Here is a 20,455-nt window from a genome sequence, read left to right on the forward strand (position 1 = left end):
ACCAATAATTTAAACGCTGGGATTTTTTTTTTTTTTTTGGGGGGGGGATGCTATGAGAAGCAGAAAGTTGAGCGACAGCCGTGCTGACGAACCTGCGGAAGCGAATGTGTTGCTGCAGCGGCGAACGGCTGAGGAGAGCCGCCCGCCCGCGACACTCGGTGCCCGCGGCGGGAGGCGGCGGGGAGGGAGCCAGCGGCCCTCGGTGCCCGCGGCGGGAGGCGGCGGGGAGGGAGGCAGCGGCCCTCGGTGCCCGCGGCGGGAGGCGGCGGGGGGGGAGCCAGCGGCCCTCGGTGCCCGCGGCAGAGAGCGCGGCCCTTCCCGGTAGGGCCGTGCCGGTGTCGGTCTTCACTGTGTCGTAATTGCCGGCAACGATCCCGTAGCTGAACTCTTCGTTGTTTTCTTTTAAAATCTTCCTGCTTCGGGGCAGCGAGGTGGCAGTCCCGGGAGCGGGGCTAACTGGGCTTCACCTTCCGAGGCCGGGTTAGGTGCTTACGAGAGAGAGGGCTGGAGGTAATGGCTCGCGCTGCAAGTCTTTCTGCGTCCTACAGACTCGGGTTTTGTTTAACAGGAGTAATTACAAATATTCAAAGGGACGCGCATTAAATTATTTTTAGGATAGGATCCACCATGCTTCTGACCCATCATGGACTGCTGTTTGGTTTGTGGCCTAGCGTTGGTTTTTTAGAATGGAGTTCGAGTGCTTTTCTTCAGATAGTGAAGGGGAGAGGGAAGAGAAAACATATTAGTGGAAGGAAAGGTAGATTTGTGACCTGTTGCTTAAAAGCAAAGAGAATATTTAAAGTGTTGCCATGTCTGAAGATGCTTTATTGGAAGAGGACATTTGGGAGTACAAATCCATTAGGAAGAAAAAGCATCAGAGTAGTTCAGAGAACATCTCTACACCTGTGCAGAAAGTAAGTGATGGCAAGTGCAGGCCGAAAATAAAGAGAAATGGAAATAAAAAAAAATCTGTAGAAAAAACTGATACGCCTCAGAAAACCGAGCAGAGCTCAAGGCCAAATGAGGATGTAGATCAATGTAAAGATGACAGTAGCGTGCACTCCCAGGAAAGTGTGAGTAGCCTGACAGAACAGAGCTCCCCAAATGCAAAGCCCATTCATGATGGATACTGTCCGAGCTGCCAGATGCCTTTCTCCTTGCTATTGGTCCAGACACCTCGATGGCATGTTGCTGAATGTTTGGATACTCCAGGATCCATTGAAAAAGGTATGAACAGAGTAAGAAAAAGCAAAAAAGTTAAAGGCTTCTCACATAATGTTGCTGTAAACCTTAGTTTTCATATTTAGTTCAAAATGTGAGATGGTAGTTGGTATGATTTTTAAAATGTTATTACTGATCACTTATCAGTATTGGTTTTGTATGAGATTTTTGGTTCTTTGTGAGGAACATGGAAATCTGACATGAAAATCTTGGAATCTAAGAGCTTTTTAGAATAGCGATAAGGATTCATGTTTTTTTATCAAGCTCCAGTTTTAGTAGTTTGTTGAAGAAATTAAGGGTTCATAATTTACCATTTTAAAATAATGGAACCTGTTTCAATTACTAAGTCAGTGTCAGCAAAAAAACCTCCTTCAGTTAAGAGGGTGCTACTTTTGACACCGAATTTCTTTCTCCTTAGGTAGACATTTTATTATCCTGTATCCATGTTGCTGTGTGACTTGTCAAGTTGTCTGTGGACAGTTGGAAGCTGAAATCAGTCTGTTAGGCTAATTTATTTGAAATGTTAGCCCCTGATCCAGTGTGCTTTAGAAATTTTATGCAGAATTATACATGAACATTCCTGTATTATGAGACAACACAGTTCTGTTTTGAGTTCTGTACAAGAGGAATAAAACTGTCTCATTCCAGTTGCTGGTTTCACATGGGGAAATACCATGTCTGAATAGATGCAGGTATCCAACTGACATTCTTAATACACTTCATAGCTTTTGATAAACAGAAAGTGTAGAGTCAGGAAACTTGAGTAAATACTGTTTAGGTAACACAATCACTTTCCTTTTTATACTTTTGTAACTTACCTTGAAGTTTCTTCTTCAGAATAATGAAATGTGAGCCCCTTAATCCCGATTTTGGCAGTGGTTTTAACTTAAGGCAGATGTGTTAACACCTAATTTCCATCTCTTACTCCTGTAATTATCAGGTGAAAAAATCCTTCTGATTGATTTATGCATTCACCTTAAAATCCTCAAAAGTTAGGCTAGCAAACTCTCAACAGAAAAGGTTTAGGGAACAGTTGCAGATTTTTTTGCTGGCATCTGAATCCTGAACATTTTTTTTCACATAAGTAAATACATGACTTTTATTTTTATTTAGTGTGTAACCCAGCAGACCGTTTGAAATGGAATTGCATGTTAATACAGAACTGAGATTTAGTTTGTTTTGAAATGTGTCTACTGGCCTTTTCTGGTGCTACTGCCCTGAGTTCTTTGCTTGCATGTGAGACAATTCTAAACTAGAAGCCATATGATTACATTAGCACAGTATTGAAACAGGGTTAAGTACTCTTGTTATTAGAGGGCTGTATTAATTCAGGCATAGCACTTTATTAGCAGCAGCTGTTTGGTGTTAGGTTGGAAGCATTCTCATTTCTAGCTAGCACAGGGCAGGCAGCACAAGTAAAAAGTAATTTTCAAGCCACCAAGACCTTCTGCCCTCCAATAGCAGCATTTATAAGAAAAAGCTTTTAAATGGTGTGTCATGTGTAATTTTTATTTTAATAATTATGCAAGCTATATTTGTAAAGATATTAACATTATTTCTGTGTTTAACTGTTTTTATAGAGTGTGCTGATGGTTTACTGTGCACTTCCACTATTCCATCCCACTACAAGCGTTACAGCCATTTTCTACTTGCAGCAAGCAGGGCAGGAGATTATCTTGTAAACTCTTCAGCAAATGCTTTGGAGGGGAAGATGACGTGTTCTACTGCTGCAGAGCCCACCTGTTCCCCAAGTCATGTAGAGGAAATCTCACAGAATGAGAAACCATCTAATAATGTAAAAAATGTCCCAAATGATGACAGTACATTGATAGTACGGAGTTTGCAAATGAAGTCTCTAAATATAACCACTGAAAGTACTTCCTCTCTTGTTCAAAAGCCTCAACAGACATTTCAGCTCACACAGACCACAGATGATAATTGTAAATTTGAATTTTATGACTTTGTATCCTCTCAAGAAAGTGGAACAGGAGAAGACCTATGTAGTCAGAAAGATACAAATCAGCCAAGTCTACTGCAATCAAAAGCGGACTTCAGTGACTGTGAAATTTCTTATTCTCCACTGAGTACTTTTGAGGAAAGTGAAGAGGAAACTGAGGAAGAGAAGAAAGTAAAAATATCACAAAATAAGTTAGTCAAAGTCCAGAACTTTGAAGATGAAGAATCTAATTCTGTCATGTTTAAAACATTTGATGGACTTCTTTCACAGCAGAAGCCTCAGTATGAGCATACTAAAATGGGAAATTTCATAATTAAAAAAAAACACTGTGAGGAAGTAAATACATTGAACCATCTAGATCATAGTGCAGAAACTGTTTCTCAGAGTCGCATGAACAGCAAGTTCTGTAATTCAACATGTGTAGATAATCAGCATCAGCAAGAGGCATCTTGTGGATCCTCTTTTCCTTTTAACTGTGAGGAGGTTGAACAGCCAGAATTGATTTTCTCTGGTGCTAAAGCAGGTACCACAAAGTCAGAAGGTACTGGTGATTTGGATTCTGCATATGTGAGTTTTACTGAGATGTCAACACTACTAGTCAGAGAAGGTGCTGGGTCTCTTCTGACACAGAAAAGTAATGTTTTGAGGGACCCAAGTAACATTTTAACTAATACAGATAAAATAACTCCCAATGCAATTGAAAAAACAGCTTGCCAGGAGAGTTTGCAGTCAGTAGTGGAGAAAGAAGAAAATCTTAATACAGCTGCTTTGTGCTTTCCCAGCCCCATCTCTAAAACAGTGCCATCTCTTTCTTTAGCAAGTAAGAATGCCAAATCCAGTTCTGCCAAAGAACTCAAACAAATGGACATTGGTGTTTTCTTTGGGTTAAAGCCCAAAGTAAAAGAGGAAAGCAAAGGAGAGACTCGTTTGAGTGAGGGAAAGCAGATACCAAGTTCAGTAAGTCCCAATGGAAAGAGGCCCAGACAGGAAAAAAGGAAAGCTGGAGGGTCTGTGGAAGATGTAGAAGCAGTTACAGAAAGTTCAAATAAAAATGGAGCCTTTGCAGATGTAAATTCTCGTGGCCAACGAAGGTGGATAAAAAAATTTAAAGAATTATCTACTACAGCTGAAGGAACAAGAAAAAAACACTGCCCTTTCTACAAGAAAATACCAGGTGAGAGATAACTCTTGCTTTTTATAGAGGTTAACTAATTTTGGCTTGAGTGTTGTATTTTGTTTCCTAACTTTCGGCTTCAGTATTTTTCACTCTTCATAACCGTTTAGACTGCAGCTTGTAATTAATTTTCTTTCTTCCATGTAAGTTGGTAAAGTCTTGTGTAGGTGCTGATCTCCAGAAGAAGGTGATTGCAGAACTAGAGTCAGCAATGGCTTCCTCGATGAAGTACAGTGAAAAAGTTATCTCAGGAGAATTATTTCAAGGACTGACTTTTGCATGTTTTTGGCAGAGTGAAAAATATAAGCAGTATTGAAAGATGCATTTACTTTCTTAAATGATTTTGAATATATCCCTTGGTAACAGTCACTCCTAATTCCTGAATTTAATCTTCTACATTGCTTCAGTTGTGCCTGAAAGTGGGTCTGTCAATAGCAATTATTATCTTACACTAAGTTATAAAAATTGAGTCTAAGTTTGTATTTGAAATTCACGAGTATTAGAAATATGAAGTACTACAACTGTGAAAACAAAGAACTGAAAACCAAGCAGAAGAATTTAGCTAAGGAAACAGCCAAGAATTTCTCAGAATCTCCTCAAGCACTTACATAAAATACAGGATGATGGATCAGTGGCTTAAAAAGCTTCAAATCCTCACAGTTCTGTTTACCGCTAAAGGACTGCCTTAGTCTTAGGTAGGTATTTGAGGAAGCCAAAAAGAAATATATTAGTGATCCTAAGTGCCAAGCTGCTGCCTGAAGACTGACCTGTGTAAGTCTTTGTGGGGTTACACCAGTATCATGGCTTCCATCGGCTGAGAGAATTTTCCATATATAATAAATTTGAAGAGCAGATTCTTATGTCTACAATGCAATTTTAAAGTTGCTTTGCTATTATCTAGATTATCTCTGTTCTGAATTTTGATACTGCATTGGAAGTATATATGACTGTATTTTCTGTGTTGCTAATGATATGTATTTATCCCCATGGCCTTGTATAATGCAGCCTCCTTGAAGCTTTCAGTCTGGTACCTCAAACAGTTGGAGATTTTTTGGTTTGTGATTTTTAATTAGCAGACTCTTGTGTTTTTTTGGAGTTGCAAATACTTGAAATTCTAGCCTCAAGTAAGTAGAACTATTTCTAGTTCTCCTGGAAGATCTGGAAATTTGCTTAACATAAAAAGAAAAGTATTTACGTGCCGCCAGGTGAATTAGTTCTATGCATTATTCGGTGGTTTTAAGAAACTATAACCCAATGTTAAAGGACCATTTGTTGGTATGTTTGCATTTAAAAAAAAAAAAAAACCACAACAAAACATTTGCAGAGAAGGCGGCTATCTTCTCTACAGCTGTCTTTATATAGCATCTGTATACAAACAACACCTCACTGAAAGCATACAATGGCAAATCAGTCACATTTCTTCTCAGCAGATATATTCAAAGACCCTAGATTGCTTGCTTGATAATTATATGGTAGCATGTTTTAAGAGGAATATTAAATGTAGAGTAATTGAAAAATTGTGGTTTGATCGCAAAATGCATTTTGTTAAGCTGTAGTTATCCATCTTATTTTATGTTAACATGTTGGTATTAGATTTTTAGTCTGTGTTAATCTTCAAAAATACCAGCTGGGTGCAAATAGATGTGTTTTATTTACTTAACCAGTTGCCATCTGCGTAGGATGGCAGCTAAACAACAGGTATTTGGGAGGCCTGTGAAAGTATTTTTATGTGGACACTTTTTAAAATTTTTATTTTAATAAGTGAAAATCTTTTTTGTGATTGACTCTTGCACAAACCACACTCATCTTTCAATGGCTCCTTCAACTGTATGCAGTGTAACTGTGTTCCCTTTTAATTTGGAAGAAACAAGAAAGAACAAAAGGAAAATTTAATTAGAAACTGGTTCTGGACTATGCTTGTTTACTGACTGGTTTCTCTTCCATTTTTGCTGTAGGAACTGGTTTTGCAGTTGATGCCTTCCAGTATGGAGAAATCGAAGGTTGTACAGCTTATTTCCTGACACATTTTCACTCTGATCACTACTGTGGGCTAACAAAAAACTTCATGTTTCCAATCTACTGTAATAAGGTAAGGTTTTCCAAGATTGCTATATTCCTTATAGCAGCTTTCCAGTACCTAAAGGGGCCTACAGGAAAGCTGGAGATGGACTGTTTACAAAGACATGTAGTGATAGGACAAGGGGTGATGGCCTTAAGCTGAAGGAGAGGAGAATTAGATTAGATATTAGGAAGAAATTCTTCTGTATGAGAGTGGTGAGGCACTGGAACAGGTTGCCCAGAGAAGCTGTGGATGCTCCCTCCCTGGAAGTGTTCAGGGCCGGGTTGGATGGGGCTTTGGGCAACGTGGTCTAGTGGAGGGTGTCCCTGCCTGTGGCAGAGGGGTGGAACTAGATCATCTTCAACATCCCTTCCAACCCAAACCATTCTACGATTCTATGATATTACCAAACCCATATGCAACTATAATTACTTTTATACTGATGAAAGTAAATGGGAGATCAGATGTTCCATTGCTGGGTCAATTAGGCACAGTGGATATGTATAGGGGAATCTGAGTTTCCCTTGTAAGAAGTTCTTACCCTGATTTAACTGATGATTAGTGAAACTTCCCTGTTTAGATACCATGGAAAAATTCAGGTTTAAAAGGTGCTCTAGAGGTCATATAGTGTGATCTCCTGTGCAATGTGGATCTACCTTCAAAGTTAGATCAGACTGCAGAGAGCCTTTGTCAGTCAAATTTTGAAAATAGGACAGATTCTACTACATCTCCTCGCAACCTGTTGCAGTGCTTACCCTCTCTGAATTTTTTTCCTGATACACAATTGAAAAGTCCTTTTTTGCAACTCGAGACTATAGCTTGTTCTTTTTGTGTGCATCATGGAGAAGAATCTGGCTCTGTCTTCTCTATAACTCTATTCAAGTGATGGAAGTCTGAAATTAGATTCCACTTAAGCCATCTCTTCTCCACATTCAGTAAATTGAGTTGTTTTAGCCTGGTCCTGTGTGTCCTGTGCTTCAGGCTGCTGGATGCCCAAGATTGCCGTTAGGTGTCATATGTCCAGCCAACTCATTACTCATAACATGGTAGGTCACCTTGCCTAATCAACCCATCCAGAACCTGCATCAAAAAACTATTTCTGATTTACTCTGAAAAATCTCCTGGAATGTTTGTGTTCCGTGTTGCCCTTCCAGTAGGTGTTGGGGTGACTGCAGTCCTCCGTGGTAAGATCCAGGGCCTATGACCTGGAAATTTCTTCAGTTGTTTCTTCAGAAGGCTCTGTCCACCTCCTTGTCTTGACTTGGCAGCCTGTAACAGATGTTATTCCCCCTTTTTTGCCTCCTCTCTGATTCCAATCCATAACCTGTTGACAGGCTTTTAAAAGTTTGCTTTTTTTAAGATGGCTTTATTTCGGTTTGCTTTTTGAGAGGTGAAATGCTACTGAAAGGCTTGATTATACGCAGGGTCTCATAGTTTCTCTCAAGCCAGACAGTCTGGCTTTAGAAGTCTTTGTTTCTAAAATAAACATAGGCTTTTTTTAGATTTTGTTCCTATTCCATATTAAATCCTTTCCCTGTTACAGATAACTGGCAACCTGGTGAAGAGCAAACTTCGAGTCAAAGAGCAATACATCCACATGCTGCCAATGGACACAGAATGTATAGTGAATGGGATCAAAGTGTTGTTGCTCGATGCCAATCAGTATGTATCATTTGCTGTGGAATATTTGTATGTATAGAATATTAAAGATGAATAGCTGTACAGATAACAGTTTATGTTATCATGATTTTTAGGTTTCTGAACCTGAAAAAGTAAGGGTAAAAATACTTCAGATACCTGAGTTGGCTTAGTAAGATGCATTTTCACTTCAGAAGTGAACTAGGTGTATAGGAGCCTAAATTTCTTGCGAGTAGTTAGCTTTTGAAATAGGTGAGTTATTTTTGAAAATTAAACTTAAGCTTTTTTGATAATTTTAGCTTTATTTTGTTTGCTCGTAATAAGCTATGTGTGTTAACCATACATAGCTCCATAATTTTTAAGCTCGTTGAGAGGTTGAATGTTTTTTCTAGTGGTCTGGACACTTTAGTTTTTGGTGTCTAGTTAGAAACTTCTTAGATTTGATTATCAGGTATGTTAGGTTTCTGTAGCTTCAACCGAAGATAGTGAAATCTTCAGCTAAAGAAAAATGTGGTGCTTTGGATCCCAGGAGACACAAAACCTAGGCAACATTTTGAAAATTGAACTTTAAAGAAAAGCCTGTTGAAATGTGCAGCAAGACTTCTACTGGATTCGGTGATAAATGGTGAGATTTTTGTCCCATGTTACGCTGGCGCTGTGTGGTAATGCTGGATTTAAAGTTCAGTAGCACCTGACTTCCAGCCCTGTGCTCTTGCCGTTTTGCCTCTTGGTACCTTATTTGGCTATGGGCTAGAGGAAAAGTCCTTTCCCTGAAGTGTATATTGAAACGCAGCGCTGTGTCACAGCTGGTTTGAATATTACTTATCTTAGGATTTGTTTATAGTTGGAGAGATAAGATTCCATGAAGTCCTTTGAGAACCCTTTCTGGGAATGAAGGAAGCCTTGTTGCTTATGTAATTTGGACATTTCTCATTTTTCCTGTTTGTCTCTCTGATCTCCTGCTTTAATTTAAAAGACATATAAACCTTAGGTACAAAGTTCAACTTTTTGGAGAGTTCACCAATTCTGTCATTTTAGCTCTGATTCATGCCAGTTTTTCCTTTTTTGAGATTTCATTTACCCTTTACAGATGATTCATGTCCGAAATAGTCACACTCTGGTTTTCCAGTCTGAGCACTTGCCCTTCAGACAGCTTTGGCGAGGAACTGCAGAAGGTGCAATGGATTCACTGTGGCCAACTAAGAGAATTGTATTTATAACCAGGGAATCCTGGATGGAGGATAATGTTTAAAATCTGCAAATAGAATTTAAAAGGAAATGCTTCAGTAAGTCCTGTGGGAATTAAGATGAACCTCCAATAAGACAATTCTGTTTCTCCTGAATAAGAATGCTGCTTCTCTTTGGTGTGCTGTTTCCCCTTTAAATCAAGTAATGGAACCTCAGAGATTGCAACTGAGGCAGCATCTTTGTCGTACCTAGAAGAAGACAGAGCATCCCAAAAAGGCAGTTAACGCTTGATTGCTGTTGGTGTGGTTTTTTTCTTCCCTCCATCTCAGCTGAGCACTCAAGTCTAGATTGTCTATGGCCATTAGATTAGCTTTAGAATTCCTTTAGAAATCGGGATTTTCTAGCTAAATTATGCTGCATAGTACCTGTGATTTAAAAAGCTGTTCTGCACACCTCCCTGCTACTGAAGGGTGACCTATCTCATAAGGCAGTTGATAAGTATAGAGAACTAACATAATTTGTGTGGTGTTTTTGTTTGTTTCAGTTGTCCAGGCGCAGCAATGATCCTTTTCTATCTGCCAAGTGGAACTGTTATTCTGCACACAGGAGACTTCAGGGCAGATCCTTCCATGGAGCGCTACCCTGCTTTGATTGGTCAACAAGTCCACACCCTTTACCTTGATACCACGTAAGTTGTGTTTAAGTTTTGTGGTTTGTTTTTTTTTTCCAATATAACCCTCTTTTTAGTTTAGTAAGACTTTATATGAACGAAATATATGTTAGTATAAATGACATCATTGTTTTAACATTTGTTAGCTCCATTTAGTGTTGAATAAAATCAGGTGTTTATTGAAAGGCCATGTATGTCTAGCTTGTTCATCTGTTATGCTGTTACATGAAAGAATAAAAGTGAGTGGTGGAAAAAATGCTAAAGTATTTGCTGAGATGATCTTATTATTTGTAATTGGTATTAAATTCTGGGTGTCAAAACTCATACATTGAGCATTCAGCTCTAAAACAAGAGGTTCATGGAACACTGGTTTTATGTAGACTCAACTCTGTTATGAAAAGAGGTGTGGGAGAATTCAAAGAGTGAAAGAATGCTAAATGGTTAAATCAGTTGTCCAGGTTTTCATTAGACCTTTCTCTGACTCATGTATATAAAATTGGTTTTGTGTGTATGATGACTAATGCCCAGCTGCAGTCTTTTATTTCTGTTCCGTATGTTTCTGCGAATGAATAATGCCTTATGTTATGGTTTGTGTGCACGACAAAAAAATAGACATAAGGATGTAATTAGTAAGTGATACAAATATCTAGCTTGAAAGAGCATTTGGTATTTGTAGAGAAAAAACTGCAGAATTGAGTGTCAGTGTCAGACAAGTGAATAGTGGCAGAGAAAAGACTTATACTCAATGTAAATTTTATTGCAACAATTTCATCTGGGCACCTCAGTGCTTTCTAATAAATAGGTTTCAAATAGGCTGAAATTATATGGAAGGATAACATCTTTTTCATTACTTTGTATGCATGCAGTTTTGAGGGCCACCTTGGTAAATTCAGATGGCTTCCATCTTGTGTAACGAAGTGTGTATCTTGTTTCTGTGCCCTAGATACTGTAGTCCTGAATACACTTTTCCTTCTCAACAAGAGGTTATCCAGTTTGCTGTCAATACTGCCTTTGAGACAGTGACTTTAAACCCACGTACTCTAGTTGTCTGTGGCACCTATTCCATTGGAAAAGAAAAAGTTTTTTTAGGTACGTAAGAAAAGTGTACTGGATAGAATTTGCGGCTTACCAGTATCTGAAGGGGACCTACAGGAAAGATGGTGAGGGACTGTTTATCAGGGAGTGTAGTGACAGGACAAGGGGTAATGGGTTTAAGCTGAAGGAGGGTCGATTTAGATTAGATGTTAGAAAGAAATTCTTTACTGTTAGAGTGGTGAGGCACTGGAACACGTTGCCCAAAGAGGTTGTGGAGGCCCCCTCCCTGGAAGTGTTTTAAGACCAGGTTGGATGAAGCTTTGGGCAACGTGGTCTAGTGGAGGGTGTCCCTGCCCATGGCAGGGGGGTTGGAACTAGATGATCTTTGAGGTCCCTTCCAACCCAAACCATTCTATGAAAATAATTAAATAAATATCTAAATAAGTGTTAAAAGACCCTTTTCTTGAAGATATAAAGGGTTGGTTAGTCTTGATGATCAGATATTATGTAAAGAACTTAAATGCCGTGTTTACAAACCTCCCCGAATATACAGAAGGCCAATTGGATAAATGAACGAACCTATTTAATTGACTGTGGTGAGAAAATTGCTAATTGCAATTGAAAAAAAAAAAGACATCTTTATGACATTTTTGGTGTTAATACTTTCATGTTGTCAAAAACCAGCAAAGGGATATAATTATTCTTAAACTTCTATTTTGCTAACAGTTTTTCCTTCCAAGTTTATGTTATGTATTTTCCTAAATATTTATAGTAATCAGTTTTAGTGAAATAAATTTCAACAAGGCATTCCCCAAACCAAAACACATCTTTTCAGATTTAATGAAAATCTTGTGTGCTATGCTTTACTCGGTTACAGCATTAGGAACCAACATGGTAGCCCAAATATATATTCTAGAGCAGGCAGCTGTATACCATTTGTGCTTTTGAGGATATTTAAAATCATAAATACAAGATTTACTTTCACTGAAATTTAGTCTGTCTTTAATGTGGGCTGTTTGTTGCGTGTTCCAGAAGCTGCACGTGTTTCTAGCTGCTTTGAAATAAATACCAGTTCACCTTGGTAACATTCTACCAAAGAACTTATCGCTGTACTTCTATTGTCCTTTTTTTTCCAATTGGCATACACAATTCTGGTGCTAAAATGTAGGAGCCAGGGTTTTTTTAAACAGCCATTACAGGTTTCTCTTCTTAATTTTAGAAGATGCAATACTGTATCCTGTTGAATATGGATTTTTTTTAATAGTAAAAATGATCCAGTGCAATAATTAGGAATATCTGCAAAACAAGCAAAAAAATGAACTCTTATAATTTTCTTTTATCTGATTTCTTCCCAATTAATCCTAAAGCAATTGCTGAAGTTCTGGGCTCAAAAGCAAGTATGTCCCGTGATAAGTACAAAACACTGCAGTGCTTGGAGTCGACAGCTGTTAATTCCCTCATCAGTGTGGACTGGGGTGGTACTTTGCTTCATGTTCTTCCCATGATGCAAATTAATTTTAAGGTAAGTTCAGAAAATGTCCTCATTTGATTAACCTGCTGGCTAGTCTTACTCCTGGCTCCTCCCAACCACTGTTATGTTTGGTGCTTTTAACCTCTTGTCAGATCATGTTTATTTAGTAAAGTTTTGACATGTAGCAATACATTGAAAATCAAATGCAATTAAGCGTTAATAACCATCTCCAAACACGATGCACAGAAAGTGTAATTTCACTTCAGTGCGGTGCTTGTACAGGGTAAGATGAGGTTTGTTCAAAGGCTTGCTCTTTGCAGGCCTTTTTGAAGTAGATTTATGTAATGACTGCAGGATCTGTCCTATTAGCAATTAATATACTGTGAGATGGAGTCCCTGTTTTCGGCCTGTCTTTTACCTGGTATGAGGTAGTGAAAGACTAAAAGGATTTTCTGCCTAGGAGTCTCTGTGTTTTGAGACTGCCCTTGAGCATGGTCAACTTCCATTCTGGTCTTTGATAACAGTTCAATTTCTATGTATTTATAATCGTATTTTCATCTTTTAAAAGAATATTCTCTCTCATGGGGATAAGGATACTTGAAAATCAATGAGAACTCACACATAAACAAATACACACATTGAATGAATGAAGGACATCTCATATATACACGTTTTAGTTTTTCCACACAATCTTCTCTAGTATTTGTAGCAAGAGCAAGTAAAACAGTTTCTTTTAAGACATTGTTTCATCTAAGTTGACTTCAAATGCAGGTTTCAGTTAAGATTTGAGACAGTGGGTTTTTGTTGTTAGAGTTTTTGTGGGAATTTCTTATTTAGGAAAGGTGACTAATTCGGGGCGGGGGGAGGAGTTTTTCAAAATACACTACAAAATGCAGAATGGCATTACGGCAAAGCAGCAGGCTCTAGATTAAAGTTAACCTGGAATAAAGAGAAAAACAGTGGATGCTTATGCCTTATGGACTTGGATTCATTTTCCTGCTTTGCTTCAGGCCTGCTGTGCCATCTCAAGCAAATCCTTCAGAGCAAGATGGTATTTAGCTGCAGGACTAGTCAAGGTCAGAGTTGACCTAAAAAGGAGAAAAAGAGGCTATATGATTTGGATGGTAGCTGCAGGAGATAGAAGTTAATATCTTAATGTTTTAATGTTGTTCTATAATCTTTTCCATGGTGGGGCAGAAAATGAGTAATGGAAATGTTATGGATTTATTTTTAATATGTTGTGTTGTCTTAAACAGTAATATATTTTAGTTTCTTCTGCAGATTTTTGGGTTGTTACGTGATTCTGCTGTCACGTGTCCCGGTGTGTGTGGCGTACTCACTTAGCTGGACTTTCAGGCAGAGGGTGTGATTATACCACAAGGATGTCTAGACAGCCTTACTTCTCAGAGACAAGCAGTTGTGTCATGTGCAGGGTCTCTGAGAACAGGAGTTTCCAGACATGTACAGCGTGCCAGAAGTGATGCCTGGGCCAGGAAAGATTAAAGACGCAGTGATCTAGTGGACAAGAGTCCTGGTGTGACAGCCATGGCCCTCTGTACTGGGGCTTTGACTTCATGTGTGAAGTGTTGGAATGTGCTCTCATGCTATCTTTTGTAATTTTGGGTCCATGTAAGTTAGGCATGCTACGTAGACCTCCAGAGTGCTAAACATCCCATGATGCCAGTAGCTAGATGAACGCCCAGGTGAAATGAAGTATCAGTAAAATGAGGAGAATGTTAAATACTTAAAGGTGATCATTTATGTTCTTTCTGCTCCAGCAGAATCAATAAACATGACCTCAGAAAAGACAGTATTTTTAAGAATAAAGTATCTGTTCACTTGTAGTCTCATTCTAGTTAAAGAATAATGAATGATATCATCCTGTTTTTACAGACCATGTAAATGTTAACGTCGTCATCTCCAGTTGCATGTTTTTGTCTTCTGCTGGATTATACAGGTTTTGTCCTGAATTACTGGCTCATTACTGGGAAAGCCAGAATTTTTCAGTGATCGTTATCACTAAATGCCAATGTCTTTTTTTATCTTCTGGATCTCTCCTACCTCTTCTGTTTTATTTGATCCCTGGCCCTACTCAAAAACACAATCCCACTTCTTAATTTGGGCTAATTTCCTGCTCGTGTAGTTTCAGCTGCAACCTACAAATGTGTTAAGTCCTTAAGGGAGTATTCTCAGTCAAAAGCTCAGATTCAGTCCTTATTTAGTAAATTGAGTACATCTGCGATCTTGTCCATCAGTTGCCTTTTTAGTAGAATGCAAATAGCCAAACCCTGCTGTTATATTATAGTATGTCCTAGAAGGCCCAGTTTTATACCCGTTTTTTTCCTTGTTAATGCTCTGTACTAATAGAAAAAACCCAAACCTGTCTGTGCTCCAGGCTTGATAGTTTTAAGAACTGTAGCATGATTCTTGTATTATTGAAAAACTTCTCTGGTCTGTTTCTAGATAAAGAAGAAAAAAAAAAGCTGCATAAGCTACATGTGCTTACCACAACTTAAGCCTAGTTTGTGGCAACTGTTGGTAAAACTGTACTTGCCCAAGGAAAGTTTCCATGTTTCCATAGCTGACTGCTCCCAAGACTAAATCTGGATGCCCACAGCTTGCCTTTCTACCCCAAACAGAAAGGAAATAGAAAGGAAATGAGTTCATCATTTGAGATGCTCCAGCATATGCTTCCTTGTTCGCAGGCTTTCTGCTGTGATCAGGGACTCCCCCCCCCCCCCCCCCCGATCCATTGAGTCTCCAGATTGCTGGAAAATGTTATAATTTTTTTTTAATAAAATTGATAATTTTTTGTGTGCTTATTCAGGAAGTGTAGAAGTATTTCTGCAGTCTCTGTGTTTTTTCCTTTTGGTGGCATTGTCCAGCTGTTTAATTCCAGTTTTGGGGCTATCTGAAATCTGCTTTTCTCCATGTTGATTTTTCAGGAGTAATGTCAAGCATGCTTTTTCATTTTGGAGTCAGCTGTTTTATTATTTGTGAACAACTAGCTTAGCTGTTGGTGTATGATTTATAAACACTGTATTGATTCAGCAGAGAGCGTCATTCACCTAAAAGCCGCAGGCGCTCAGAAAAGTACGGAAACCTCTCTCTGTCTTTTCCCTAGTTACCAGACTAACGTTGGTACCTTCTGCCTAGAACTGAAGCAAACAAAAATGGATAGTGACCATAACTGTGTTAAATCCACTATGAAAACCAGGTGGATCAGTGAATGGTTTTTTGATACCTTGAAAGATGATTTTTGTAAACCCACAGTATCCTCAGAATATGTGCTATGCCATAGATTTTCACTTGGCTAGACACTTGGTGGCAATAATGTATGGTGTGTTTCCCTTTTTTGCTGAAGCTATGTCAAGATGTCCATGTTTTTATACAGATGCAGCCACAGTAAGGGAAACTGTGCTACCTGGCTTGAATGTTTCAATCACTTTTTATCTTCAAACATACATATTTGAATATTGAATTCTCGGCGATTTTCTATCGCTGCATCAGGAGTTGCATCACTGTCCCAAAAATCTGTTGGAGAAACAAGTTAAAATTTGAGAAGAAAGCTTATCTTTTCCACTTTATAAATTCATATAGATAGTCTTGATCTGTAGTTAGGATGAAAGCAGTTCCAGTCATAATAGTGAATACCTGGCCAGGTATCACCAGACTTGATGTATTTCATCAAGGCCTTATGAGTGCCCCCTTGAAAAGAACCAGTACTTGAAGTGAGAGTTTGGCCAAGATGTGTGAAGTCTGAAGGGTAAAACTAGAAAGAACAAGCCATAGGGGATCAGAAAAAGTACAGTGGCAGACTAAGTTTTTTGTGTTGTCATATTGGTGTTGGATTCAATGGAGTTCTTTCTGCTCATTTGGGTTTTTTTTCCTAGGTATAGCTCTGGCTTTCTTGTGGAGTTTGTTTATTAGTTGAGATCAAATTTTCTTCAGGTGGTGCCTGGGTCAAAAGTGAGATGACATGCTGTAGATTCATGCTCTGAATGTTCTTAATGGATAATGTTTACATGAATTTAAAAATATTTATAATTTTAATATGTATGATTTTTTTATTAGAATGTTTATAAAAATAAAACACTGATTTCTGCAATATTGCAGGTGGACTTGACATATGAAAAGATCTAAAAAAAAACCCAACAACCCCCACCTCAAAGAGATGTGGTATTTCACTGCGATACTTGATTTTACTCCAGTAAAATACAAGGATTACTGTGTGTACTGATGAATAGCTGTTCTTGAATAAGCCACATGAGTTTAAGTGGTGTTAGAGCTGATTGTACATTAACCGTTTAATCATGTTTGAGTCTTCTGTTACCTTATGGGATATGTTTGCATGCACTGCTGACTTGAGCGACACTGTAGATAGCAGGCTGTCATGGTAATTGAAGGAGGTTGATTTAGCAATGAAATACATTTTCCATTTTAAAAGGTCGAAGATTTAGAACAGTGTTGGCTAAAGAAATAAAAGAAGAAGTTGGAATGTGTATTTAAAGTGGATTTGTTATAAATAACCACTGTAGTAATTTGTTTTGTGGAAAGAGGCCATCTTTTCTAACATGCATGCATGGTTCTTTTGCAACAGACATTTTTTCATAACAGTCAAAAATTGAAGCTTCTGCCGTTTGAATATGCAGTGAGAGATTTCCAGAGAACTGGGGTCTGTGCACCTCTTTTATGTTACTTAGCTCAGTAGTGTCTTGTACTAGCATTGAGGGGAGATTTTCAAAAGTGCCTGTGATGGAAATGCACAAATAAATTTTTATGAGATTGAAATTACATCCTTAATGTGAATGTTGCACACTTGATTTATAACAGAATTTGAAAGCAGATTAGCATTGGTTAATATAATAATCACTGCATTTGAAGTACTGTATTTAGATTTCATTAGACCAAGGGGAGCAAATATGTGAATTACTACCTTAAGCTATGTTAATCTTCCTAAAATGAAGTGTGAAGGAGAATTAGACTGGTACAGTTAGATCTTTAATCTAGTGAAGACTGAACATTTGCAGTGTATTAGCAGTCATGGCAGCTAGCCATAATTCCTGTTGCTGAATGAAACGGGTGTTGTGGCAGGGTTTTTTGTTGTTCTTTAATGTGCCCAGTTTGATTGGTTCAGTATGTTGCTACTGGACATTGCACGGAAGGTGCTATTCAATGTGGCAGTGTCACAGGCAGCTTTCCGCTTCCCTGCATAATGATTTTTCAAGTAGCTGACAGGCTGGTTAGTGTTCCGTCACAGCCTATGCCCCTCTCCCCACCTTTTTTTAATCAGTCTCTGTATCAGCAGCAGGAAGAGAAATACAAAATAGTTTGAGTTTTATAGTCTTGTAGGGCTTTCAAATGGAGAATGTGCCTTTAAGATTTTATACAGGATGGGTGAAATTGATTTCCTATTTTTGGTTTGAAATAATACTGGCTACACTTTATCCAGGAATAGGATTGTACATTCCTTATACTTCCCTCTCATTCTTTTCCCAACCTTAGCTTAAACAACATCAAAGGCTGACTTAGCCAACTTGGAAACTTTTTCAAGTAATTTTTTTTTTTTTTTTAGAGTGAAGAGATGAGAGGTGGTTTCCTTCCTATCATGAATGGACATGTGGTAAAACATGGCTTAGTGCTCAGAGCGATAGCCAACTCATGCACTGGCTTGCTGCAATTTTTTGGGTAGTTCACTTAATCTTTGAGCACGTCTGGGCATAAGCAGATGTCAGTGGCACTTTAAATTAACCAGAGGATTTTACACTGAAGCAGGCTTTCACCATCTTTAATCACCACTTGGCTACAAGAGTGCTGACCTCCAGCTGAGAGGAGGAAATGGATGACTTAGGGGACAACATCTATAAGAAGATGTGATTATGCCTTTTGTGTTCTGATCTGTAATGCATAGCTGTTAATAGGTGTTTATTCAGATGAAACAATTGAGGTCCTAAGGTACAAGGAGCGCTGAAATGTAAATATTTATTATTAATAATTTCAAGGCAGATGGTATTTAAAATAAAGAAGTTCATTTAAAAACATGAAAATAAAATTTAGTCTTAAGTTTCTCCATCATGACATCTCCAAGCTTTAGACTAACAAGCTATTTAATAGGATTCAGTATATGCTATATTGCTTTCACAGGGCTTGCAAGATCACTTGAATAAGTTTTCTGAGAATTTTGATCAAGTTCTGGCTTTCAAACCTACTGGGTGGACCTACTCTGATTCATGCCTTTCTCTGGTGGATATCAAACCTCAGACAAGAGGAAAGATCACTATATATGGTATGAGAGTGGTAAAGATTCAGTGCATTTAGTTTTGTGTGGATGGTTTTAATATTTTTATTCTGGAAACTCCTACTGTTTGTCATAACCAGTGCCTTTTCTGATAACTCACTGAGAAAGTAAACAGATGGATCTCTCCAGGAGAGATCGATGAACTCAGTAATTGAGAACACTGTAAATGCAGATTTTTACATACATTTTGCTCCTGTCCTCCTCTTGCAAATAAAGGCTTTTATCTGATATATGTAGAGACTTCAGGGGTAAAGTCTTGGCCGGACTGATGCTGGTGGCAGTGCAGTTCCAGAGCCAAGATTTTATTCCATACTTTACTCATTTGAGAGACTCTGGGTCTTCCTCCTCTTCTCAGTTTTCTTAGTGGGTGGAGTTGAATCTCTTAAAATTACAACATTCATTTAACTAAATGCTTGGTGTCTCTCAGTTTGCACTGATGAATGACTTGGTAACTTCATGCAAGGTAATTTTTCCAGAAGGAATATCTGAGTTTTTGTTTTACCTTAGCTATAAACTTTAGATCTCCAATATGTATTTAAAAAAATATTATCTAAAGCATTTCTTAGCTGGAAGGCTTGCAAAAGTATTTTGGCAAGAAGCTAAGTAGACTGATGGATCGCTGTGATTTGTTTCATTTCAGGGATTCCTTACAGCGAACACAGCAGTTACCTGGAAATGAAGCGTTTTGTTCAATGGTTGAAGCCACAGAAAATCATCCCCACTGTAAATGTTGGTGACTGGAGAGCCAGAAGCTTGATGGAGAAGCATTTTAGAGACTGGATGATTGAGGGCAGTAGGCGTAAATAAATATAAGGAAGAAAGTATATTTCAAAAGAGGTAGGCTGAAGTGGGAATCGAGAGTTCCTGGGAATTTTATTTAACTCCTTTTTCTACAGAGCTTTCTTTAGGGAGGATTAAGCTGCCGTTCTCCTCAGAAAGCTGAATTTGGATGAAAAAAAAAAAAGGAAATAAAAAAGAAGCACATTGCTTTCTCATGTACCTACTACTTATTTTTTCCTGTAACTTAATAACTGTTTTGCAAATGCATATTTCAGATTATTTTTATCTTACTGCTTTTTCTCTGTTCTTAATTTTCCTCAGATTATGGAGATACCCAGAAGTATAATGCTGGGGAAGAAACCTCCTCCAGATTACTCATTTCTGAGAAGAAGTTATTGTAGTAAATGAGGCAATAATAAGCTTATGTCACATGCTGTCAATTCAGGCTTCAGAGAAGCTCATTTCATGAGGCAGAACTGGCTATTGTGATTTAAATCTTGTAAACAAAATTTACCTTATGAGAGAGGATTGGCTCAGGCTCTTGCACTATGTGTACTTTGTAGAGTGATTTTTATAAAAGACATTGCTACATACATTCCACTCAAGATTTTCTGATTATTTTTATTTTTTTTTCTAAATAATAAACCTATATGAAGCCTGTGTGTTCTTTCTGAGTAGAATGCATTTCTTTTCAGTACCACAGTTGCTAATCTGAGAAACCTGTCTGTAATGTCTCTGGTGAATGTGCTGTATATATGGCTTGTGTAAGATTGCTCTTGCGTCCTGGCAGTGCAGATTCTCAGCACACGGTCAAAGCACAGAAGCGGCTCCTCTCCATGTACTCCCCTACAGTGCATTTGCAGGTTTCTATGTACAGGTTTGTTACTTGAATTCTGGAAGAACAAGAAAGGCAAATATTAGTCTTGGCAGCAGCAAAGTACGTTTCATTTTGCGTTTTTTCCCC

The 20,455-nt window shown here is 38.3% G+C and overlaps 1 protein-coding gene across 2 annotated transcripts; it reads left to right on the top strand.

The window, feature by feature from the left end:
• Positions 1-113: 113 nt before the first annotated feature.
• Positions 114-20,151, top strand: DCLRE1A (DNA cross-link repair 1A). Of its 2 annotated transcripts, XM_010311641.2 has the most exons (9): positions 115-1,227; positions 2,802-4,352; positions 6,308-6,441; positions 7,955-8,073; positions 9,782-9,925; positions 10,851-10,996; positions 12,310-12,464; positions 18,558-18,699; positions 19,352-20,151. In XM_010311641.2, exons 1-9 carry the CDS (start codon positions 810-812, stop codon positions 19,516-19,518), a joined length of 2,976 nt encoding a protein of 991 aa, XP_010309943.2. In that variant the 5' UTR covers positions 115-809; the 3' UTR covers positions 19,519-20,151. The 2 variants fall into 2 exon arrangements, with proteins under 2 accessions (XP_075613970.1, XP_010309943.2); XM_075757855.1 differs by lacking the exon at positions 18,558-18,699 and having other exon boundaries at positions 114-1,227.
• The last annotated feature ends 304 nt before the right edge of the window (positions 20,152-20,455 follow it).

The sequence above is a fragment of the Balearica regulorum genome, chromosome 7, assembly GCF_011004875.1.
Source record: "Balearica regulorum gibbericeps isolate bBalReg1 chromosome 7, bBalReg1.pri, whole genome shotgun sequence".
Classification (NCBI taxonomy): domain Eukaryota; kingdom Metazoa; phylum Chordata; class Aves; order Gruiformes; family Gruidae; genus Balearica; species Balearica regulorum.